The sequence below is a fragment of the Gossypium raimondii genome, chromosome 5 (genome assembly GCF_025698545.1).
Source record: "Gossypium raimondii isolate GPD5lz chromosome 5, ASM2569854v1, whole genome shotgun sequence".
Lineage (NCBI taxonomy): Eukaryota > Viridiplantae > Streptophyta > Magnoliopsida > Malvales > Malvaceae > Gossypium > Gossypium raimondii.
This window is the reverse complement of record NC_068569.1, coordinates 24802763-24829409: the sequence shown is the minus strand read 5'-3', so window position 1 is coordinate 24829409 and position 26647 is coordinate 24802763. Positions and strand designations below refer to the sequence as shown.

Below are 26647 nucleotides of genomic sequence, written 5' to 3'. Positions count from 1 at the left end.
AAAAAGATAAAATTTTTAATTTACAGATTAATTTTTTATATTTTAATATGATTTTTCATATAATTTTAAAAGAAATAATATATAAATTATTTTGGGACAATTAACATTTAGAATTTTTTAAAGGTCTAATGAAAATTTTCAAAAATGGGGGCAAGGCCCCTAGGCCATCATTACCGTCCCCAATGCCTTGTCCGTCGATCAGGGGTTTGGTCTCTCCAGTGGAGCTCTTCCCACGGTGGCTGGTTTTGATTTTTTGGGCCTTTGTTTTGTAGTCTTTGTATGTTACCGAGTTTGAAATTGAAGACTTTAGGTAAGACAGAGCATACACATTTACTCAACTTATCAAAATAAATGGCTAATGATCGATGATCCCTCTACCATTTCATTTTTTCTTGTAAAATTAATTTTTTTTAAGAATTTAGGTACTATTCTATGGTAAAACAAATCTTTATTTCTAAATTGAATAAGAAATAAAAAGAAACACTATTATTATAAACAACTGTTAGTGTCGATATTTTTGGCTATCATCATCTATCGTCACTTAATATTATTAACGTATTTTCTCCTATTTAAAAATTAAGTAAAAACTGTGAATAATTTTAAGCATTATATAAAAAAAATCAGTTTAACACACAAAATTAAACACATTACGACTAGTATAGGTTTTGAGACAATATAACAGAACAAAACAAGTAACAAATTACATGACAGCTTCATAATATATGTAGAGTACATATGGTTGAAATGCATCCTTATTTAATCTCATAATATCACAACACCCTTTTCAGATTTGTTCTCTCCAACTCTCTCTACCTGCAATAGAAAGATTTGGAAGCAAAGACATTAGAAAAAGGCAATTACCCAAGATGGAGAATCTTCTTGTCATGGTGGGAGTAGGGAGTGGGAGTTCCTCTCTCAATCACATTTGGAGTGAAGAAATTGCGAGATGCCAAGGCTTGGATAGCATTCAGCTCTTCTCCTGTTACCATGTTTGCTTCCTCAACCCTCTCTATCTCTGCAATCTATTCTTAATCATAACTCCCATTCAGTGTCTCTTAAGATATTATGAAGCTACAAATTTTATATTTCCAAGGTTATAATAAAATATGATCAGATAATCATTTTTTCAATAAACATGCATTCACAACAACAACAAAATTATGAATTAGTATCCAAGACTTTGTATCCCCATATCATAAATCTTTTTTTTGAAATTGGGCCGTGCCCGACCATCAACCCTCTATCTTTGGGTTTGTCTAATACTAGCACTTTAAAATGTTAAAATGTGTCATCAGTATCTATACTCTTCTTAAATTTGCAATTTAATTTTTATATTTTTTATTTTCAATAATTCAACCCCTCTATTTTTTAAATTTTAAAAGTCAAACCCAATTGTTAACACCGTTAATATTTTTCTTAAATTTGCTGGTGTGACATTTTTTTAAAGAAAATACTCACTTAATAACCATATAACTAAAAAAATAATGTTGTAAGGAATATGAATTTAACATAATAATTTTAACCGTTGAATTTAAATTATGAAATCTGAAAAAGTAGAAAAACTAGTACAGGGACTAAATTCTAAATTGAAGAGATTTGAGATCTGGTTAAATCTCACTCAAGATTTGAGTAGGTGTGGATGGGCAGCCTTAACTAAACTCAAATTGCATGACAAAAACAATTGGTTGATGTGTTTGGAAAAATGAATGTAATTACCTTAGCTCGGAGACATACACTTTCATTTTCCAGCTCAACTTCCTACAATATATAAAATTTAAGGTAGGTGTGTTAAAGAGTTAAATTTAGAAGTGGGGAAAAACAAGTAAAGTAAATAAGAAAGTAAGCATTCACCCTTTTCTGAAAATACTCAATTTCAGCTAGCAGCATTTCGTGCTGTTGCATCACCAACAACCAAACTCAGATAAGACACAGATATAAATATATAAACATTAAGTAGGAGAGTAAGCTGAGATGAGTGATTTCAAGTCAAAGAAAATCCCCATGATTTTATATTAAATGAAAATGAAAATGAATCATTGGGATGTAAATATTTACCTTCTTTGATCTGATTCTAGTAATGCCTCGTTCAAGTCTATTCTCTAGCTGCTTTAACTCCTTCACTGTCAAGGAACTCAACGAATCTCCCATTAGATGCCTTGAAAGAAACCAAGTTAAAAAGAAATAGGGTATTAGCCTTTAAAGAACAAAATGTAAAAGGAGGAAAAGCGGGCAATGCAATCCTCTGAAAGAACAAGTCAGGTTCTTTTAATTTTTGAAAATTAAGACTGCTTTTTTCTTTTTCTTTTGTTCATCTCACAATTTCAAAGGATTTTATAGTTTACCTGCTAGAATTCTGTAGCATTTGAATCTGCTGCCTCAACTTGGCTGATTCTTGTTGATAATACTACATTGTAAAATAAATATTTCTTTTGTCATGCAAAATACTAAACTCCATTTATCTTATCCCGAAAAATAATTAATTACCTGAGCATTGATTTCCGTAACGGTATTTGTGTTTGAAGTACCGGAACATGCCTTCTTGTACCTCTCTATTGTTGATCTTATGCTGCACCCAAGAAATCAAATCAACAGGGATATAGGAAATGGACGTAAAAAGAAAAAGCACAAATATTATATTTACTACAAGAATGCTTAGTTTTTATAGAATCCATAAAGTAGCGCCATAATTAACTCCTTGTTCATTTGAGTTTAGGGTAATCCAAGTACAAAATCAGTGATTCCATGGTGCATTAGGGACTGGAAGTGATGCATATAAGCCGTATCCTGAGCATTTTAGTTTGGACTTGAAACACGCACCATGGACTATATTGGATTAATAAAAGTTGGATTGAATTAAAGGAAGAGTGATTTGTTGCCCAAAATGAGTTTACAAGATCTCCACCATGTGTATCTTTAATTACTATTTTCGAAAAAGAAACCCATCTTATAAATATGTGTTTAATCATAAATCGCAAGTTAATTTTTAAAGTTAGTGAAAAAAATAACTGGGTGAAGAGTAGTGATATTGAAGTTAGCTCACTCGGCAATGTAACAGGTGGGAGAAGAAAACTCTCTACTTTGTTTTTGCATGGATTTAGCTATGGAAGTGAAAGGAGACATATAGATTGAAGTGGCTGTATTTAGCAATGAAGCAATATTTAAAAGCTTACAAACATGGGTTGCCAAATCTTCAGTGAAGAGAATGATAAGCAACCAAAAGATTGGAGTTGGAGAGTTTGACAGTTTTTAGCTTGAAAATAGAAGCAGACAAAAGGAAGTAACAGAGATGTCCAAAACAACCCAATTGGAAAGTATTGGAACTCAAACTCCACTTTGACATTAAGTGTTTAAACCAAATGGGATCTATGTCAAATCTTCAACATCGGATGAAATTTTGCTTTGACTTCCATTGGAGAGGCTCTTCTATATTGGAATTCCCTTTCCATCATACTTAAAAATGCTTTTACTTCTTTTTGTCTGACAATCAATTTTAATTAGCTCAAAGTAATTGAAATTAGAATAAATCTTAAATCTGATCTTAAAGTTCCTAAGATGTTAATATTGCCATTGAGAGAAGTCCTCATTTGCATGGCTAAGAAATTTGTTTATATCACAAGTTTATTAGTGGTATTACATTTTAGTTTATGGTGCAAGATGTAATTTTTTTTATCAATATGATGATTGTATTATCTAAGTGTTAATGCTTAATTTATCCATGTTGAATCAGATGTAAGATTGGAGTTGGCTCAACTCCATCGTCTTTCTCACTCATTTCCATTGTCTGTGTTTACCTCTGAAATAAAATGGATCATTCACGAATTAAATAGCGTATAGCGCAGATATTTGATTTGTTTTTGTGTAAATTCATATAATATTAAAACTAGTATGTATGTGCAACAGATTTGAAGCAGAAGTCAATATTAATATTCAGACTTCTATGGATAATAAATTTAAATTGAGATACTCGTCGACTTTATTTTTGTGGATACGAATTTAGATATTTAACTTATTAAATTGGGGTATTTAGCCTAATCGAAAATAATTTATTTCATTTTTATTCATGTTATGGTACAATAAAATTGATTTGAGTTTTAAAACAAGATTTGGATCTTCAAGATTTGAAAGCAAGCGAGGGAAAAATGTTTAAAAATCAAGTAATTTGGCCCAAAAGATAAGAATATTCAAGGAATGGGATTGAGAAGGTAAATTACTTGTTGTTGGAGTACTCGTAGAGGCGGCCACGGGTGGAGAAGACGATAAGAGCAACTTCTGCATCACAAAGGACTGACAGCTCGTATGCTTTCTTCAGCAGTCCATTCCTCCGCTTGCAAAACGTAACCTGACGATTCGTGGTGTTCTCGATCCTCTTTATCTCTATCTTTCCTCTTCCCATCTTCACCCTTTTATATATTCCTGCTTTTAGGTTTTGGAAGATGAGAAGATCGTGTCAGATTTAATTTATGAACAACTTTGCCAAAAGAAAAAAAAGATATTCAGAAGAAAAAGAACATGAGTGTAGAAGCAGATCCATGCAAAACCCACGGAAATAGGGAGTGGATAAAAAGTTAGCTATACTTAAACCCTAGCTATCTATCTTCAAAGGAAACATAATCTCTTTTGGCTGATAAAAAAAAACAGTAGGTTAACAGCATGAAAGAAAGTGAAGTTGAAGGAGATTTAAAACATCTGTACATAACATATAGGGAAATTCAAAGCTTAATAAAACATAGCGAAAACCTATTATAGTTATCAGAGAAAAGAAGAACCAACATCCTCTGAAGAAGAACTTAGTTTGAAATATGAAGAAAACCCCATCATATGTTTTTTTTGTTGTTGTTGGAAGAGGAGTTTTGTGAGTGATTATGCTGGGAAAAGAGATCTTTTTCATGGAAGGAGTGGAAGATTCCCTTGTTCTGACACCAGATCTAAGCTAGCTAGCTGATACTGTAAACCTCTTAACAAATAAACAAACCATGCATTTGGATGAATAGGGCAGTATTATAAAAAGTATATAACCCAGACCCCTTGTTTTCCTTTTCCGTTCTTTTTTATATTTTTCTAAAGAGAAGATGAAAAAAGGGGCACAGACCTGAGGTTAGGCCACGGTTCCGGCCACTTCAGCTTTCGGAAAATTACAAATTCCAAAGAAGGCCAAAGTGTTTGGATTTTTGTTTCACAATGCTTGCTTTGAGAGAGTTGAGGGAGGTATATAAAAGCGAGAGAGAGAAAGACATTGGAATTGTAGTTAGCGGAAAGGGAAGAGAGGAAAAGTAGTTTTAGGTAAAAAAGAAAGAGGATTGGAGCAGGGTGCGAATTCGCACCATTTTTGGCAACCATGTTTCCATTTTCTAATCTCTTATTTAAAGCTCCTGAACTCAATAACGTGCTCTCCCATCAAAGAATCTTTTTCTAGGGTTATACATTATGTGTGACATTGATACGGGATACTATTACCAATATATTCAATCTTTTCTATTTCAATTTTACTATTATCATTACTATCATGATTAAACTATTAGATGCGATTGTAGTGGTTATTGTGATTAAAAATTTGATCTTCATTTATAAGATGGAGCACATTTCATTACATGTCATTTATCTCTTTAGAGAGCATTCATGGTGAGGAGACTAATCATTGCTACTGATTGTGAATACCCTGGTTACAATTTTTTTCTTTCAATAATACTATTATGAATGCATTAAATTTATAGCTATTTGAATTCACAAACTTGTTATATGCATATTAGAAATTTTACCACAAGCGTATGCGTGTGAAACTCACATATGTAAAACTCATGGGTGTGTTTTAAAAATAACATACAATAAATGAAAAATATGGTTTAGAATTAATTAATAATAACACATAAAATATAGTGAGATCTTGGGACTAAATTTTGGGGGCTAGTAAAATTTTCAAAAATTTTAGGAGTTTAATGAGATTTTAAAAAATTGGGGTTTAATTAAAATATTTAAATTTTTGTGAGATTAGTGAGAATTTTCAAATATTTTAAGCTAACTTAATTAAAATTATAAAAAATTAAAAGGTATAATGGGAATTTTCTAAATTTTGAAGGGGTCTAATTAAATTTTTTAAAAACTTCCAAGGAGAAATGAAAATTTTCAAAAAAATTTGGGACTTAAGTAAGAGAAAAATCATAATTTCTTAAAATTTTGGGGGAGGGGGGGGGGGAAAGGCCCTTGTATACCCTTTAAACGGTCCACCTCTAGTGAAATATGTACAAATTTTTATACAAATATTAAAAGTTAAAAATACCCACATAATTATATAACTTACTTTATAAACAAAATGGTTTTTTATAGTTCCTTAAAAGACTCAGACAATAGGTGACACTAACTCAGTAAATGATTATAAATAGTATAGATAACAAATTTATATTACAAATATACTTATTAATTTCATGTAAAACTAGTTTTTTTTAGTTCAAATGGTAAAAGAAAAAAATTATATGCATAGTGTCATTGGTTTAAATTTGATTATGAATTAATTTTCTAATTGAGTTGAGACTCGATTGATGAGTGACACCAACTCAATAAAGATCTTTACAAATAGTATAGATAATAAAATAATTTTAGATAATAAATTAGGATACTTTTTATTCTATACTTGTCAATTGGGTAGATGAGGTTTATTTTAAGTCAGATTACTTTACACTAGTTAACTTAGAGTTTCAAATTTTCAATTAATTTTGAGTTTAGATTAGTTTTGGTTTTAATATTTTAAATTTAGATTATTTTAAATTTAAATCACTCATGTTTGATATTTAAGTTTTTGAATTTTGAGTTTCGATTATTTTAGATTTTATTATTCAACACTTAGATTATTTGAATTCAATAAGTTCATTTCAACCTGACCTGGTTTGTTTCTAATTTTCTAATATCTTATTATTTATTTATATATTATATGTTTATTGAGAGAATATCAAATAATCTATATCATATAAAATAAAAATATTACAAAAATAAAAATATAATATTGTAATGTAAATATTGAAAACTATATTTATAAAATTTTTATAATATATTTGTTATATAATTTTATTTTTCACGAATACGTTATAATTTAATATTATTTTTATGTTTTTAATAAAATAATTTAAGAGAATTGAATTTCACTAATCAAATCATTTTGATTCATTAGTTTATATAAATATTATATGATATAATATATTTTTAGTTTTTAAGGTATCTACTAGAGCGAGTCCTGTAATTAATTTTTCGCGTTCTGTAGGCCCATTAAATAAAATATTTATTTTTTATATTAAATAAAAATAGAGATATTTAAACTTGTTAGTAAAGATTCAACTGATTATTTATTATTTTACCAGCCATATCGCTAATGCCCAAAGTGTAACATGTTTTGGGGTTTTACTTTTTACTAAAAATGGATGAATGATTAGAATTTTCAAACGATTTTAAACACCCAAATGCATGAATGAAAAACAAACTGTGGTCCAGCAATGGAAACGAAACTTTGAAAAAAATTAATTATTAATTTATGGATCAAATTTACCAACGAATGCATGCTTTCTTTTCAATAAAGAAACAAACATTTCTATTAACTTTAAACCCTGCTTAACATCAATTTATCTCATATAAATAAGATTAAAAATATTTAAAAAAAGTTATTAAAATATTTTTTAAATATAAAAGAAATTATATTAACATCAAAGGTGTCCAATGACTCAAGTCTTGTTTTAACGAAAATATGAATAATGGGTATAAGACAAATGGGTTACGTCAATGTTTTCCCGGTCAAGTCCCCAACTTGTAAAACTCTATTGTTAGTTTTTATAGTTAGTGGATTTAGTTATTCTACTTTAATTAAATTATTTTAAGTTATGTATATATATATTTTTTAAATTTTAAGATTTCGGTCTTTACCCGATGATAATGGTTAAATTCATTAAGTTTTGTTGTTTTTAAAATTTGATGCGTCAAACATATTATCATATGTGTAATGTCATATCACTTTGTTATTTCCATATATTACTCACTAAAAATTCATTTAATGGATTAACGGCTATCATTTATGTCAAGACTAAAATTTTAAAATATAAATTGAATCTACAACTGTAAGTATATAGATATTAAAACTGATCAAGTCAAAAAGTACAAGAACTAAATTTGATCAAATTAAAAGACAGAAACTAAATCCATAATTTTTGAAAAAGTACAGGGACTAATTGCAGAATTTAGCCAAATGAAAGAAAGATTGTTAGCAAGGTGAAGTTGAGGAGTGAGAATACCATAGTTGAGTATGATGAGATAAAAGAAAGTGGATTCCAAGCGAACTCAAGGAGGGTAAGATGAAAGGAGTTAGGCTTTGAGGTGTTGGATCCAATCAAATTCACCTTCCAACTCACCTTAGGTTCCCTCCCTCCACCGGCACCTTCAGATGTGGGTTCTATACCATTGGTTAGGTGGCAGCTTAAAGAGGCTAGGGATGGTACGGAGGCCCCAAAACTAAGTCATCCTCCATATCACCAACACTGTCCACATCACCTCCCTTGAATGCTTCAATAAAAAAACAAAAAAACAAAGTGCTACGGTCAACTTTTTATTTTATTTTATCGAGAAATAATGCATGCATCAATTAATTATTCATAGATATCCTTTTTTGACCTTCTCCTTGGTTTAAGTTTTAGTTGGAGCTGGGCCAATTCAAAATGAAACCTTATTGGAAGATATAATCATAACTTCATAATGAATATATGTCAAATTCTATGGAAATAAATATTCAAGGATTACACCTTTTATATAACAACTTCTTTTCTATTTTCTTGCTACTACACCCGCCATCATTTTTTCCCACTTAAGAGATCTAGACAACCCTCTATATTTTAGATATTTACATTTTAATCCTTATATTAGTGAGTTGATAATATGGACTTCTGAAATGATGATTAAACATGTATTAAAGATGAAGGAAAACTAAATCGCAATTTTCTGAAGTTTCAACTAATTATTTGATAGTTTGAATCAAAACAATCATTATAAATAATTAATTAACTAATTAAACTCCACTCAATCTAGAATTTTTACAAGAAACATGCAAGCATCGACTTTCCTAGCACAATCAAAATCAAGACTAAAATTCCAATTGAATCAACAGAGAAGAAAAAGAAATTGGTGGGAGCAATCTGGACTGGTTACATACAAGTCTTGAATAATTGAATTTAAGGAAATTTAAAACTAACAAATAAATGGTTTAAAATGGAATGAGAATTTTAAGAACCTAAATATGAAATGATCTATATACAGCATTTCTTCCGCTCCAAGCGACTAATACCACATGATTAGCAAATTATGAAAAAAAAAAGCCTACCCTAAACAAACAATAATAATAATTAATGTTTAACCTTGGATATGATTACTACGGATAATACAAATACAAATACAAATTCAATGAAAACACAAACACAAAAATAAATTGTGGGTCCATAATGAGAAACTATGCATGCATGTTTTGATTATTCAAAAGTTGTTTTATTGAGAAAAAATCGTAATGAATGTGTCAAACTCGAACGACACCTTGTGGAAACCTCTCTTTGGTTTTCTTCTACGCAATTTGATGCACTAAAAGTCCAGAATTAAATAATCTAATTTTTATATGTTTGATATTCGAAATATTTACTTAATTAAATAAATTTAGCTGTACAGTAATCTTTAGCGAATATAATTACACCAGGAATCAGAGTTAAATATTTTCAATTAAAATTTAAGTCAATATTGAACAAAAATGAATCAACAAACAAGAAAAATGTGAAAGAACGAATATAGTGGAATGAATTGGAGGGATTCTGTACTTTGCTACACAAAATGTGAGGGGAGTTATGTTGAGGATTCTGTACTGGATCGAGAGAAAGTTGGGGGAAGCAAACAGTCAGTCAAAGCCTTCTCCAAGCTCTTTACAATCTCCAACATTGAAGGTCTGTGTCGACCTTCTGCTCTTACACAAGCAGCTGCTACCCATCCTACACTTGCTACTCCCTCTATTTCGAAAGGGGTTGGTGCTGGGACTCGGCTGTCCAATACTCTATGAATTTCATTACGCCCGATATATGGAACCGCAAAATCAACCACATTCCTCGGTGCCCCATTTTCATTGTGGTGGATTGCCTTGAGTCCTGTTAATAATTCCAGCAATACTATACCGAAACTGTAAACGTCACTCTTATTGGTCAGTTGTTGAAACCTGTAGTACTCAGGGTCCACGTATCCGACTGTGCCGGCTGCTTGCAGCGAGAGGTGAGACTTCTCATCCTCCGGGCCAATCAATGATAATCCGAAATCAGATACCTTTGCTGTCCAAGTTGCATCGAGAAGAATGTTGGAGGTTTTTATGTCACGGTGTATGATGGGTGGTACCGCGTATTCGTGCAAGTATTCGATCCCTCTGGCGGCATCTAATGCGATCCTAAGCCGTGTGGCCCATGACATGAAGGGTGAAGTCTGGAGCTTGTGGAGATGGTCATGGAGTGTGCCATTCCTCATGTACTCGTATACCAATACACGCTCATCCGATGTTTCACAAAATCCCAGTAGTCGGACAAGGTTTTTGTGGTGAAGGCGAGACAAATACTGCAGCTCATTAACGAAAGCATTGCCTTTATCTTCTTGACGCACGGTACCGACAGCATACGATGAAGTGCTCGTCATCGTTTCAGCACGTTTGATGGCCACTTCACGCCCATCATCCATCGTGGCCCCGTAAACAGAACCGAAGCTACCGGTCCCAATTTTATGATCCTCAGAGAAATTATTGGTGGCTTGAATCAGGACTTCTAAAGAAAATTCCTCCAAACCACCTGTATTTGCCAAGCTTGTCAATTGGCTCGGACGCTTCTCCAGAACTGCGTGTGCTAACGAGGCTTGGGGCTGATTGGAAACGCGGTTAGTCGGACTTGGGGACACGGTTTCCTCCAGGCGACCTGAATCATGAACACGGCAACCTCTACCTTTGCAATATCTGAAGACAAAGAAACCGACGACTAGCAACAAAGAGAAGGATCCTACACAACCAACAACTAGGAAAGCTATCATTCTGCCATTCCAATCACTGCTTGTGGATCTGTTTTGAGGTTGCGGCGAGGGAGCTGATGGCAGGGACGGCGCAATTGACACACAAGCTTGGCATATAGATCCACCATTGCTGCAAAATGAGCCTGATCCGGACACTGAACCACATGGACATGTAAACCTACATGGCCCCGGTAAAACTTGAGAGAAAACCATAGAGGTGGAGTTAAACATTGCGTCACCCCAACAAAACAAGGAAAAATCCAATGTTAAAACTCCACAAAAAACATTTCTCTTTGCTTTGATTGTAATAAAGCTATGCCTTTCCAGTTCCTGTGGCAGACTGAAGTTATTTTCGCCCCAACAGACCACAGTTCCATTAGTCCATAATGCACAGCTCCGGTTCAGTCCCAAAGCCAGTGCGTTGAATTTTCCCCGAGGCGTATCGTCGACCACCGTATTCCCCCAACATTGTAAATCATTACCTCTACTGATAGCACAAGCATGCCTAAAGCCCGCAGCAATCACCTGATAATTCCCTTTAGGCTCTTCGCCAGTGACACCAGCACCGTTTCCACGGCAGCTAATTTTTCCATCTTCCGATAATCCACACACAAATCCTTCGCCAACAGCGATTTCAGAGAAGTTTTGATCCCCGGTTGGGTTGAATTCGGGCCATTGCCAACAGTCAAGAGCATTGGTCGCATTAAGACCACAAATGTGAGAGTTTCCAGCTTCGAGTTGGTTGAGAGCTGGACCCCTGTAAATCCTTTTGAACTCCATGGTAGTGCCATTGTTGAAGAATCTCCAACAATGCATGACCGAAACATTGGATGAGGAAAACGAAGGTCTGAAACCACATAAAAACCCATCCCCAGAGACAATCCCAGTGAAGGAATCATTAGGATGGAAAGGGGTTTGAATCCCAGGACTTGGAAAGCTAGAACAATTTAGGGAGGATCGGTTGAGTTCAGGAGATGGCACTAAAGCACACACTAATGTGAGGTTAGAAGTTTCAGATATAGAGACAGTGGAGAAGGAAAAACTGAAAGAAATAAAACAAAGAAAGGAAGAAATCAAGAGAGAAAAGGGGTGGGATTTGCAGAAGAAACAACCCATTGAACTTGTTTCGACACATAATTTGATGGTGAGAGGGAGAAAGATTATATATTTGGCAATTAAATAATGGCAACATTGTTGGAGTAATGGAGCATAAGGGAAATTACACGCGGTTTACAGGTTTGATGGAGTTTCAAGTGTGGAACTGAGACCCAGTCCTGTGAAAATGTAATACTTTATTTCAAGGAGTTTTTAGAAGAAGCAAGCACTGTGGTCTGGTCAACATTTGATGCCCATAGGCACCCTCCAACTACAACAACTCCAACCAATTTGGCTCCGCACCTTCATATCAAAACTCTAGCGTATATATAACCTGGGTTAGGCTACTCAAGTCGAGTAAAGCTTTGCACATCTTTATAAATTTGAATCTTTTTGTGGAGCCCAATTTTTGCCCGGGCCTTAAACATTAAAAAATAAACAAAATAAAACACATACATTACAGGCCTAAAACCCCACTGTCCAAATAACGGCCCAAAACCCTAACGGCCCAATATGGCCTATGAACTAAACAAAATAAAAAACCCTAGGGTTCCCTCCCCTCTCCCGCGCCGCGGCCTGCCCCATGTGTGCCTTCGGCGCGCACCACGCCCGATGACGACGGCTTCACCAATGTTGCACCGAAATGGCAAAGATTTCTGCCCATTGACCCCCACGACCTGCAAGATAGACGAGAACAACAATCAAGAGACAAAAAAAAAAAAAGAGAGGCAGCGTAATAGAAGTATTTAAAACAGTGAAAAATAAAAGAAAAAGGATTTGTATTTTCTTTCGACTATATGAGCCCAGAAATCAAACAATGTAAGGACCGATATAAAATACAAAAAAAGGAGAAAAAGATTTAAACTGTTTAAAGGTGATATTTTTTTAAAGATCTATTGTTTTTTTATATATATATTTTACTTCATCTGCGAAAATATTAAAAGGGAAAAGGAAGAGAGTTACCTGGTTCGGCCCGCAGTCCCGCCGTCGATGGTCCTTTTGCCGACCCATTTACCTGGAGGATCCGCGTGTTTTGTGACTAGGGTATAATTGCTATCCTAGTCCTTCCGTTTTGTTTATGTTTTCAATTAAGTATTATTTACTTTTGCAATTTTACTCCACTATTTGTATCGTTTTCAGTTTGGTCCCGTTTCGAACGACGTCGTTTTGGTGGAGGAGGGAAAATTTCCATTTTGGTCCCTCTATGTTGTTCGTGCGTTCAGAAAGATCTCCTTTTATTTTATTTGCAGATTTGCCCCCCAAAGTTCTGTTTTCAGTTCAAATTAATCTTTTATATTTTTGCTATTAAATTAATTAATTTTAATAATGCTGTCATTATTTTTACTATTGTTATTACTATTATCATGTTTATTATTAGTTATTCATTCATACCTTTTCAATTTTAGATTTAATTATATATATACATGCATATCTTTGATTTATATATATACATACTTCTATACTTTTATGTTTTATAATATATATATATACATTATACATGCATTTTATAATATATATATATACACACATACACGTACATATTTTTATAACTTATTTATATATATATATGTATGTATACATACTTATATATTTTATATATGTTGTAATTTATATACATAACTATATATATCTACATACACATTTTCTTTTTATAAATATATATATATACATAGTTATATATCCTTTATATTTTAAAATATACCCTTTTACATATATTTTTTATATTTTATAATTCATATACATATATATTTTTATATATTTTACGATTTATATATACATATATATATCTACATATATATTTTTATATACTTTATAATTTCCATATATATATACATATTTATACTTTTATATATTTATAATTTTGTTCATGTTCCTTTTAATTATTTATTCACGTTTTCATTATTATTTTAAAAGAATGGTTTAATCTTATTTGTTCATATATTTGTTATTTTGTATGTTATTGATGTATCCTTTTATTTATTTTGTTTTGTTGCTATTGCCCGTATTATTTATGCTCACATTATCGTATTCATTATCATTTTGTTACGCATATTAACATCGTGTCTTATTTTTACCATTAGATTAATTTTATCCGATTCATAAATCATATTTTTAAAACAAGTAACATTTAGTATTTTGGGATTTGAAAAAGCCGTACCTTAACTTACGGGGTTTCGGTTTCTTTCGATAAATCCAAATAAACGAACATTTTTAGTATTTTTTTAATCTCAAAAATTAGGAAAAATCATATTTTAACTTACAGAGTATGATTTCTTCCTAAACCCGAGTGGATCAAGTACTTTGCAACAAGTAAATTTTTGGCATTTACTTTCGTGTCTGGAATCCAAGACATTGTTTCTTAACTTACGGGATGTAATTCTTTTTCTCGATTAACGTGAAGTATGCCCTTTTTTCTAAATATTTTCTGCATTTTGACAAATGATCATATTTTCAAAACCTCTTTAAAACTCTCAAATTTTTGACATTAAGACACTAATTAATCAACTAGGTACCAATCTTGGGCGTTACGAGAGTGTTAATCCTTCCTCGTACGTAATCGACTCCCGAACCCGTTTTTCTAAATTTCGTGGACCAAAATCATTGTTTTAATAAAATCAAATCGTTTATTAAAAACAACCACTTTTCAAGGTGATCTGATTACACATCATTAAAAAAAGATTGGTGGCGACTCCCATATTCGTTTTTTTATCTTCAAAATTAAAGTCGACCCCGTTTACGAAAAAATGGTTTCGACGCCTTTCACAAATTATTTAATAATAAAAATATTTTTTTTGTTTAAATTTAATTTTGGAAGGATACTTGCACGAGTTTTTCTATATAAATTTATTGTTTGGCAGAGTTGGTAGTTAAAATAATTATATATGCGTTTGACTAATTGTTCTAACATAATTTAATATTTCTACATGTAAGAGATGAATGTTAAATAGTGATTTAACATAGACTTGATAATTATATATCATTTGACATTATCACCCTTCTACTTTTTGTTTTATTTAAAACCTAGCCTTTCTTTTTTCTAATATGTTTTATGGTCACTCATTTTTGTTCATTGTTAAACCGTTTCAATTTTCAGCCAAGTTCAGTAGGACATTAGGTTTAGAGGTGCTCATGGGCCGGGCAGCCCGGCCCGGCCCGCCCGAAATATGGGAGGGTTTGGGTAAAAATATAGGCCCAAAATATAGGCTTGGGCAAAAAACGAGGCCCGTTTAGAAAGCAGGTGAGCCTCGAGCACCACTTTTCGGCCTGGCACGGCCCTGCCTGCCCGATTTAATAAATATATTTATTTTTTAATTTTAAAATATTTTTACATACTTTTTAATTTTTTAAATTTTAAAATATTTTTAAAATACTTTTTTAATTTTTTAATTTTAAAATATTTTAAAATATTTTTTAATTTTTTAATTTTAAAATATTTTAAAATACTTTTTTAATTTTTAAAATTTTAAAATAAAATGGGCGGGCGGTCGGGCCGGCTTATGATTTTTTTCGGCCGGGCTCTGGGAAAAATCTTAGGCCCATATTTCGGGCCGGGCCAAAATTTTTTTATGGACCCGGCCCGACCCGGCCCATGAGCACCTCTAATTAGGTTGCTATTTATTTCAATATTTTCCATTACTCAAATTTCAATTAATTCGGTTGAAATAGAAACATTTCAAAATATGTGGATTTTTTTACTCAATTAATTCAAAAAAATTAAATATTTACAAGAATGACCCAATTTTAAAAACAATGACAAGAATGATCTGAAATGAATCGTGGCCAACATTGTGTTGGCTAACACCCATGTCAGTTTTTTTTTTTGATCCCGTGTTTCTAGTGGTTGGCATCCAATAAAAAATAAAATTTTTTCTATATTTTTTGGTAATGGCACTATGGTGGCCGGCACTCATGTCAATAAATTTGTTTTTATTCCATGTTTCTAACGGCTAGCACCCTAGTAAAAATATAATTTTTTTGGTGCCGGCCTTCCATCTGCCGGGACCCGTGTTAAAAAAATGATTTTTTTGGGTGTCGGCTATCTTGTTGTCATGCACTCCCACACAGAAGATGGAATGCGTGGGTCTTTGGGCGTCATCGTTCCACCAGGGTAGATATTAAATCCGATCTTAAGTCGAACATTTGAATGAATGTCAATGTGCCAAACCTGGCAGCATACAAGTATGGTACAATCCTATGGTTAGGAAAATATCCCGTAGCATGGAGTTGAGGGCTCAAGATCTTATACTCATCCTGTACACATAATAAAACCAATATTTGTTAATTTTTTTCAAATTAATTTTCACAACTAATGTAACACCCCTAACCCTTATCCGTTACCAGAACAGGATTACGGAGAATTACCGAACTTTACGAATTAAATATGGACATTTCCTAACTTTTGTTACACATATTAAGAATCAATTATATAACACTCATATTGTCCCTTAGATGGACATTCGAGGCCCAATATTCACCTTAGAAGTGAATCGGGACTAAATCGGGTACTCAGGGAATTTTTCCCAAAATTTCAAAAATTTTCTTAGAAGCAGGAGACACATGCCCATGTGAACAAAAATAGGTCATTTTAAGACCACTTTTCTCACCCATTTTGACATTAACCTGTACTCAACACTCACATACACCAATATATCCAACCAAGCAATCAATACAAGCTAAAACATGTTCTCAACATGACATAACATCACAAATATTTCATTTACTTATACCTACCTATTTAACTCGTTTCATTGATTTATCAAATTCTACTACTAATTACAAGCATACAAACATTTAATATTCACAACTACAATTCAAACTATTTCATTGTCAAACCAACCCTATACATGCCATATAAACCAAAATTTATATTGCAAAAACTACCGAAATAAACTGGATAGTGTAGCTTGATGTGTTGATCCGATCTTTCGACTACACGTTAATCTACAAGAACATTAAACAACACGAGTAAGCTTAATAAAGCTTAGTAAGTTCAATAGGTTAAACATTGATCTTATCGAACTTAAAATAATATAATAAATTAAATTGTAAATAAATCATACATTTTTCCCTGTTAAATACAATATAATCAATAAACACACTTCCTTCAGATCAATATCAATAATAATTTATAAATCTTTCAATTCAATCACATAAGTCTCATACCATTTCTTACTGAATCAAAGAACGACTTACGGATATGAGTACATTGTTCTTTTTCTGCCATAGTCCAACTATGGTCTTACACATGCATTGCAATGTCCCTGCTATGGTCTGACATTTATAGTGCCATAACCCAGTTATGGTCTTATCATTAGAATGTCATAGCCCAGCTATGGTCTTACACATGTATCTATACTGTCATGGTCTAACCATGGTCTTACGTTCAAGGTGCCATAACCCAGTTATGGTCTTTTTTATTAAAATGCCATAGCCTAGCTATGGTCTTATATTTAAACATTGCCATGGTCCAACCATGGTCTTATATGTCAATTCATTCTTTTCCACGGAACGATCGTACTCAATCCTGCGTTCTACTTATTTTAAACATTCAATTCAATTTTCATACATTTACAATAATCTTAATTTCAACAAAAAAATATGAATAAATATATTATACCATTCCTAAATTAACAAATAATCATGAAAGTTTAACCATATGAACTTACTTGGGTTGGATTGTAAAATTGGTAATAGTTCAGATACTACTCGGCTAATTTCTCTTTTTCTCGTTGATCTACAAGCTCTTGATCTAGAATGTAAAATTTTTCATTCATTAGCATATATTTCAATTTCAGTCCACTTCACAATTTATACCCCTCTAATTTTGAAATTACACAATTACCCCAACTTTTACTATTTTTGCAATTTAGTCCCTCACCAATTAACTCATCAAATGAGATAATTTTTCTCAATTAACACTTTATCTAAATATTATAAGCTATTACACAGCCCTTAATAAATATACTTTAATACCAAACGCTAAGATTTAATCTTTTTCACAATTTGGTCCTAAAATCAATTTCTATTGAAATTACTTGATAAAATCTTCATATAACAAAATTAAAACTTAAAATCCATGTTAATTCGTCATAAAATTCCAGCACTCATCAATGGTAACTTTCAAAATTACCCATAGAATAAAAACCTAATGAATTAGATAGTTGGACCTAATTGTAAAAGTCTCAAAATATAAAAATTTCAAGAGAAAAGAAAGAATTAAACTTACATGAAGTAAAAATATAAAAACCAGCTTAATAATCTCTCTAATGGCTATTTTTGGCTGAGAATTGAAGAAGAATTGCCTAGAAATCTTTAGATTTCTTTTTATTTAAGCTTAATTTTACGAAATTTACAATTTTGCCCTTAAATCACCTAATTCCAAGATTTTTTTTTTCTACTTATGCCGCCTCAGCCATTCCTTGGGTGTCTAACTGCCCTTTTAGTCCTCCCTTATTTACCATTTATGCTAATTAATCACTTTAGCAAGTTTTGCACCTTTTTTAATTTAGTCCTTTGTAATTAATTAACTATCGAAACGATAAAATTTTCTAACGAAACTTTAATACTACCTTAATGACACTCCATAAATATTTATAAAAATATAAAAATATTTACAGCTCAGTTTATAAAATTGAAGTCTCGATACCTCGTTTTCAAAACCAATTAATCTAACAAATATTTCTAAAGCATAATTCACTAATTCATAAGCCTTCCTAAATTCACAATCGACTCATAAACACTATATAATAATTATTTTAGTGGTCTCAAACCATTGTTTCCGACACCACTGAAAATTGGGATGTTACAACTAATGAATAATTATTTTTTAAAGAGTCCGACTTCAAAAACATTTTAAAAAAATAAATTATATGATTTTATTTAAAATTGACTCAAGCCACATTTACCGGCTCCTTTATCATTAGTGTTGTGTGGTTGGTAGCTTGGATAAGAGAACCCAATGCAATTTCTGCATAAATTATCAATCACCATACAAAATAACAACAAATAATTGAACAAAACATTCAAATTAACAACATGCCAAATTACCTTAAAATTTTAATCTTAATACCAAAAAAAATGCAAAAAAGAAAAACTCCAGTGAGTGCTGGTTGGCCAACCGGTGGAATGTGGTGGTGGATGGGTGGGGGGAGGGGACCATTGGGACATATAGTGGGGAAGACAGAAGAAGAAAAAGAGAAAGAAAAAAAAAGTCTGGATGAAAAGTAGTCGTGTAACCGTTGGGTCACGTTAGCATTAAGTGGCAGGCCGGTGCCAGACAGCAGATCGTCGGCACCGACTGCCACCTGACGCCGATGTGACCCGACGGTCACGCGGCTACTGTTCATTCAGACTTTTTTTTTCATTTTTCTTTCTCTTTTGTTTTTTTTTTAAATATAACACTAACAAAACTTTTGTATTCAATTAATAGATTTGTTTAGAATTATTTAATACGTTTTTTTCGTTACTTGAATATTTGTTTAGTATTATATTTTGTATTTATAAAAATAACAAAATTTGTTTTTAACCGTTTTTATATTTTTAAAACATTATATCTTGACTTCTTTTATTATTCTCGATTTTATATAGATTCAAATTGGTAATAAAATTTACGAACCTATGAACAATAAAATTTTTCTAACTTAAAATAACTCTTTTCGTTTCGTCTTACTATTATTTACATTAAAATTTACTCAAAATTTATTTACCTCTACTATTGCCTTTTTTTAATACAAAATTTACCTAACTAATTTCATAATTTATGAAAATTCTGCGGGTGCAATAATACTAACTAATTTTGAATTAATCAAACTACACAGCTTGCTAATGTATTTTGAAAAGTATTTTCTCCAGGAAATCATCTTCTTAAATCAGGTCTATCGTTGCATTTAGTAAGATTAGGTTCAGCTGCCCTCAATTAAATATACTGGAGTTGCTTAATTTTATTATTAATTGCGTAGAAATCACAACGACTTCTCGCATCCGAGCTTCAGACCAAACAGTACTGAGCCAAGCTTCAAATGACTCCATCAAGAATCTCATGCCCCAAGTTTGGGGTTCTCGTGATACAAGGTTCGGTTCGTGAATATTGTCACCTACCCATGTAAATTGTAACTGACACCTTCGCTCCTTAACAACATAACCTTTGTAATTCTCATGACAGTATATAATTCAACCCCATTAACGCATGACTACCAATACATAATAGAAATCTCCAGTTGATGGTACACTCCCCAAACAGATAAAACATTTTTTCAATCTCTCAACCCCATTTTTTTCTCTTCATTTCTTAATATATATACTGGAGACTGGAGAGTGAAGAATCAGTGGATGAGTTGTGGTTAGGGGTGAAATGCCACTCGAACCCAGAGCTAGCTGGTTCTCCCCGAAATGCGTTGAGTCGTAGCAGTGGACTGACATCTAGGGGTAAAGCACTGTTCGGTGCGGGGCCGCGAGAACGGTACCAAATCGAGGCAAACTCTGAATACTAGATATGACCTCAAAATAACAGTACCCGATAACTAATCCTCCACATTTTGTAGGCCCATTAAGGAGGTAGATGTTGGCTACGAGTTTCAAAGCTGCTCCATAAAAAACAAATTTTATACTAGGGTGTTGGCCATTAGAAACACGGGATCAAAAACAATTTTTTTACTGGCAATAGGTGCCGACCACCACAGTGCTGGCACCAAAAAATACATAAAAAATACCACTAGAAACACGAGATCAAAAAAGATTACCTGAAATGGGTGTCGGCCACCACAGTGTCGGCACCAAAAAATATCGAAAAAAATAATTTTATTTTTAGCGGTGCCAATGTTTGAACCGGAGAATACCTGTATTTTACAAAATAGAAGAGAAAAAAAAATTACATACGGGTGTCGGCCATTGCAATACCAACACCAAACTTTTTTTTAAACCCCTATGCAATCAATAGCTAATGATGGAGATAATTGGCTTGGTGTTGGTTATTGAGGTGTCGGCACCGTCCCACACTATTCATTTTAAATTATTCCGATTATTGTTTTTGAAATTGAATCATTCTTTTATATATATATATATATATATATATATATATATATATATTGAGTTAGTTTATGTGGCTAAGGGTAGTTTAATAAGTCTACCTGCTACAGATTCCTCATATTTGTTTTCTTTAGACACTAGAAATGTAATTACAACTCTATAACTAAAATCAAGTCATAATTAAAATATATTCCAATAAAATCCGTAAATAAAAGCAGCACATATAATATTTCAAAGTAATCATACATATAATAAAATCAATAAAATATATTAGTATTTAAAATTTAGTTAATCTCATTCAAAATTTATAAATAATTTTATATATTAGATATTTTAAAAATAAAGATAAATTTGAAATTGAAATAAGTAATCACACTTACCAATACCAATAAAAATAGGATATTCACTTTTAGACAGATTGTTAAAAGGTAATGAGAGAAATTAGTAATTCAAATTTATTGTTTTATTTTTTTATTTTTATACAAATGTCATTCAAACTCAAATTAATTTTGAAAAAATAAACACAATCTTAACATAAAAGTAAAATTCACCAATCAACCATTCATGAAAAGAAAAGGAATTAAATTATATATTAACATTTAATCCTGGATTCTATAACTTTTCTCTCTTTGATTTCTAAATATTTTTATTCATACTAGTTTAAAACTTAATAACATGGCATCATATTTCCAAATTGTGTCTAATTATCACTCGATTTTTTAATATACATGTTTTTTTGTACTTAGATTTTATATAATTTTAAAAAAATTAAAATGGTAACATGACATGAATCTCACGACATCACACCGTAATAAAAATCCAACTTGAAGAGTTAAATTGACAAAAATTGTCAAAATTCACCTTTACCAAAAAAATAATAATAACAAGCTCGCATCAGATTTTAAGAAAAATGGTTTCCACTTCCAGAAACCCCATCAAGGGAGGCAAAGCTTTAAGCCTTTAACTGCTTCAACAACTACAACCTGATTAATTCTCAATACAAGAGTTTTTATATATTTATCCAATTTTAACCCATCAGAGTAACTCTTGATAGATGTGTCTGTACAAACAACATTATATATATACATAAACAACTAGAGAAAACTGTTACCAGGTTTGTCTGATTTGATATCTGCAGAAATGGCAGTGCAAGGTTCAGCATCCATGAGCATATTAACCACTTCCCTCATTGTAGGGCGCAAATTGGGAAGCTTGGCCGCGCAGAGGATGCCAATCTTCAACACCTTAATCATGTCATCTTGAACAGTTTCAACGTCCACCCGATCGTCTAGAACCTTGACGACATTTTCACCATCACCGAGATGAGTTAAAACCCAATAAACTATATCTTTCCCTTCGCCATACTCCTCTTCAATTGATGCTTTACCAGTAACTAATTCTAATAGTACCACTCCAAAACTATACACATCACTCTTTTCTGTGACTTTTAGAGTATATGCCAGCTCTGCCAATGAAAATCATACAATTTAACATTAGATACACACACATATATAGCAGAAATATGTGAACTATGTCTATGCAAACTCAGAAAATTGCTAAAACGAGAGGTGTTTTGAAACTCACCAGGAGCAATATAACCATGGGTGCCAGCAAAACTGCTGTACTCAGATCCCTCGAGAGATTTTTCAGCAATCTTTGCAACACCAAAATCAGCAATTTTTGGCTCATAGTCGTCGTCAAGTAAAATGTTGCATGATTTTATATCCCTATGAATGATAGGAGGGGAACAATCATGATGCAGATAAGAGATTCCTTTAGCAGCTCCTAACGCAATTTTATATCTTTGGTACCAGTTCAATTCTGGCTTTCCACCTTTGTTCTCACTTCTAAGTGCTTGAAACAGATTCCCGTTCGACATGTATTCGAATACCAAATAGTTCAATCCTCCTTTCATTAAGCAAGCATAGAGTTTAAGTATGTTTCTATGCCTGATTTGCCCCAAAATGTCCATTTCTGCTGCCAAAACCTTCATTCCATTCCCCTTCCATAGTTGTTTTACAGCTACCACATTACCCTTTTCCTTCAAATCCAGCCGATAAACTCGTCCAGTACCACCACTCCCGATCAGATTTTCTTCCTCCAGGTTACATATTTCATCTGGATCAATATCCATGTGGTGAAAAGATGCAAGTTTCCATTTTGAATTCACTCCCTTCTCACCTTCCAAACCGTTTTCGACATCAGATTCACCAAGCTTGAAGTTCTTGCAACTCACAAGCAGCAGGCCAGCTAAAACAAGCAGCAAAGCTACTGCCATGATAATGAAAACAACCAATTTACCCCCCAACACCCTCTTTTTCCCTTGCCCTTCCTTGCAGACATTCAACAAAGTATACTTCACAAGCGTTTTCGAATATTGGTCAATACAAAGTCCATTCCCGACAAATGCTTCGTCTCCACCTATAGTCAAAAGATCAGAAGGAACATTTCCAGACAACTGGTTCCGAGATAAATCAATGGAACTTAGCCTCAAATTTTCTAGATTCTTTGGAATTGGACCTGTAAGTTGGTTTCCAGAAAGATTCAAAGAATTCAAAGAGCTCATCAATGAAACTGTTGATGGGATATTACCACTGAAATCATTATCAGCAAGATTCAAGTCCACCAGCCTAAAACAGTCGCTTATTTCCCCTGGTATCAATCCAGTCAGTGAATTTTGCTCAAGATGCAAGGAAGATAACTGCTTCAAAGCACCAATTTCAGCAGGTAGATTGCCAGAAAAGCTATTATTATTCAAAAGAAGCCTCTCTAGGTTTGCCAACTTGCCAAGTACTGATGGGACATTACCTGAAAACCTATTGTTCTTCAAAACCAACTGATTTAAGCTAATGGAAAATACAATCATGGGGGATATCTCTCCCTCAAAGTCATTATCACCAAAATCAATCATGGTTGCATGTGGAAGTGCCCAACCTCCATCAGGAATTTTCCCAGAAAGATGATTCTTATTGATCCTCAACCTTTCCAGTGATTTGCAATCGACATACGAATCAGGAAACTCTCCTGAAAAGTTGTTGTCAAGAGCCAATAACAGCCTTAGTTTCCTGTTTTCACACAAGAACCTGGGAAATTCACCTGAAAATTGATTCTCCGATATGTCAATGCTGTCCAGTGGTGAGAATCGACCAAAATTTGCAGGAAATAACCCGGAAAAATTGTTTCTATAAACAGAGAAGCCTATAAGATTACGCATATCACCAAAACCTGCAGGGATTTCTCCAGAAAAGTTGTTATTATAACATTGAAAGACCACCAAATTCTTCAGATTTCCCATCTTTTCCGGCAATCTCCCGTGCATCTGATTCGACGAGATGTCAATTTCCCGCAACAGAGAAAGATCAGCAATCCCTGGTGGCAACTCGCCGGTAAAGTTGTTGAAAAATAGCTCAATCTTGGTAAGGTTCTTCAATTTGGAAATCGAACTCGGAAAATCCCCAGAAATCTTGTTCCTTGAAATATCCAACGTCTGTAAAGCATTCAACTCAAAAATGGACTCCGGAATCTGTCCTCTAAGATTGGACCTAGCAAGAAATAGCCAAGTCAAGTTCTTCAAGTTCCCAATACTCTCTGGAATTTCACCTTCATCGTAATGGTTACTGGCTAAACCAAGATAAACCAGACCTGTTAAGTTCCCGACCCAACTTGGGAACCTGCCTGAAAAGAAGTTAACCGATAAATCAAGAACCTTCAAGTTTTGAAGCCCAGAAAGATCTGGTATGGTTCCAATCATTCCATTCCAGGAAAGATTCAAAACCCTGAGATTGGAACAATGGTTTAGCTGAGGAGGAAGTTTCCCAGAAATTAAATTTTGAGGCAAATAAATGGTTTTAAGATTTCCAAGTGTTGAAATGGAAGGTGAAATTTCGCCAGACAGGGATTTGTTCGCAAGTGAAATCTCGGTCACATTGCCTGAAACCGGATCGCAGCTAACTCCGAAGAATTCGCATGGAGATTCCGATTCTTTCCAGGAATCCAACACGTTCAAAGGGTCTTTCAGCATGTTTTTGAAGTCGAGAAGTGCTTGGGTTTCAATGGAGAGTGACAAAGAAGGCGGGAAAACAACTAAAAACAAGATTGAAACAAGGGAAAGAGATCGAAGGGAGAAGAAAAGTGGGTGTTCAGCCATTGTTGAATTCTTGATGATAAATTAATAATACCAAACCCAGGATCTTAAAAGCATCTTGAAAAATTAGAATTTGGAAGCTGAATTACTGACATATGCCGATAATTCCAATACCGTCCTGGGCAAGTGGCAAAAGCTGAAAGAGAAAGACATACAATTACATGAACAAAAATACTGAATTATTATTTTATTCAACCAAACATTAAAATAAACATAAAACATTAATACAAATAAACAATCTGTGAGTGAAGTAGTTCAAATTTTGCTGATAGAGAGAGAGAGAGAGAAACGGATGTGACGTTGAGACGTCAATTTTGTTTGTAGCTGTGGATTACTATTGGTATCCATAAATTAATTATAAATAATTATTATTACAGGTAAGAATATTAGAGACTTAAGCAGGCTTTGAAGTTACTCATTATTACACATATTCTTTTGTTAGAATGGATTTTCATTTGCTCACTAAGTAAAGCAAAGAAATGATTAAAAAAAAAGAAGAGGATTCTTGAATAGCAATATCAAAAAGATTAGTTGAAATTATGATAAATTTCTTCGAAATATATTAAAAAGCAGCCCTTTTTTTAAGGTCGGAATGTCTGGAGTGTTGAGACTCAAATCTAACTTTTATTATTCAATGGATTATAGCACTAATCATAAACAAAACTTTATCAAGGCAAAATATGAAGAAAATAATCCATAACAACCAATCTTTTTCATCTTCAAACATAACACCAAATTGGGGTAACGTACCGATAGAAAGTTCAGGGTGAACTCCAAAATTTCTCGTTTTGTTGTTTGGCCACTGAGAATGTTGAGCTTAGCTCCCCAAGAAAATAACTCAGTTTCCCAGAAAAGAAAAAAAGGCTGGTCTTTTAAGTTTGACAATCTAAAAGCGTTACTTTTTCTCGAAAATGGCACTTCTTTTTCCTTTTTTGACACTGTCACTGAAACTCAGTTTTTCCCTAAGAAACTGAGAATAAATCAGAGTAAAAAGGGAAATAATAATAGTATATAAAAACCCAGTGGAATGATAATAGTTTGAGTTTGAGGGTGAATAAACAGACAAAATGCTTCGAGAAGAAGATTGGGTTAGTGGGGCAGAAAGGCAAACATCATTCATTGTATCGATGATGCGTACATGATTTGAGATTTAGATTTCGGAAATGGTGTAGGTGGAAGCCCCTCTAAAACATAAGATTTAATAATAGAAATATTATTTATATATATGATGCAGCCCAAACAAATTTAACTCCAAGTAGTCCCTTGGATTTTACTTCTTGTGCAAGTAAAGATGAAATTTTCTTTTGGAAATTTTAGTAACCGCAACTCAATTAGAAGAAG

At 32.8% G+C, this 26647-nt stretch overlaps 3 protein-coding genes across 6 annotated transcripts; all 3 read right to left on the bottom strand.

The window, feature by feature from the left end:
- Nucleotides 1-624: 624 nt before the first annotated feature.
- LOC105770812 (agamous-like MADS-box protein AGL11) lies at nt 625-5264 on the bottom strand. Of its 4 annotated transcripts, XM_012592167.2 has the most exons (9): nt 5090-5259; nt 4212-4413; nt 2485-2566; nt 2343-2404; nt 2056-2155; nt 1852-1893; nt 1717-1758; nt 862-1022; nt 625-813 (listed from the first exon to the last, which is right to left on the bottom strand). In XM_012592167.2, the coding sequence occupies exons 2-9, from the start codon at nt 4391-4393 to the stop codon at nt 810-812; spliced, it is 675 nt and encodes a 224-aa protein (XP_012447621.1). In that variant the 5' UTR covers nt 4394-4413; nt 5090-5259; the 3' UTR covers nt 625-809. The 4 variants fall into 4 exon arrangements, with proteins under 4 accessions (XP_012447621.1, XP_052487547.1, XP_052487546.1 ...); XM_052631587.1 differs by lacking the exon at nt 862-1022 and having other exon boundaries at nt 5090-5264; XM_052631586.1 differs by having other exon boundaries at nt 625-1022; nt 4212-4416; nt 5090-5258.
- A 4412-nt stretch (nt 5265-9676) lies between these two features.
- Nucleotides 9677-12396, bottom strand: LOC105770294 (serine/threonine-protein kinase-like protein CCR4). The gene has a single exon (XM_012591428.2). It carries the CDS (start codon nt 12157-12159, stop codon nt 9853-9855), a length of 2307 nt encoding a protein of 768 aa, XP_012446882.1. The 5' UTR covers nt 12160-12396; the 3' UTR covers nt 9677-9852.
- A 7870-nt stretch (nt 12397-20266) lies between these two features.
- On the bottom strand, nt 20267-26440 carry LOC105770292 (receptor protein-tyrosine kinase CEPR2). The gene is made up of 5 exons (XM_012591427.2): nt 26057-26440; nt 22747-25442; nt 22274-22627; nt 20877-20972; nt 20267-20717 (listed from the first exon to the last, which is right to left on the bottom strand). The coding sequence occupies exons 2-4, from the start codon at nt 25307-25309 to the stop codon at nt 20941-20943; spliced, it is 2949 nt and encodes a 982-aa protein (XP_012446881.2). The 5' UTR covers nt 25310-25442; nt 26057-26440; the 3' UTR covers nt 20267-20717; nt 20877-20940.
- Between the last annotated feature and the right edge of the window lie 207 nt (nt 26441-26647).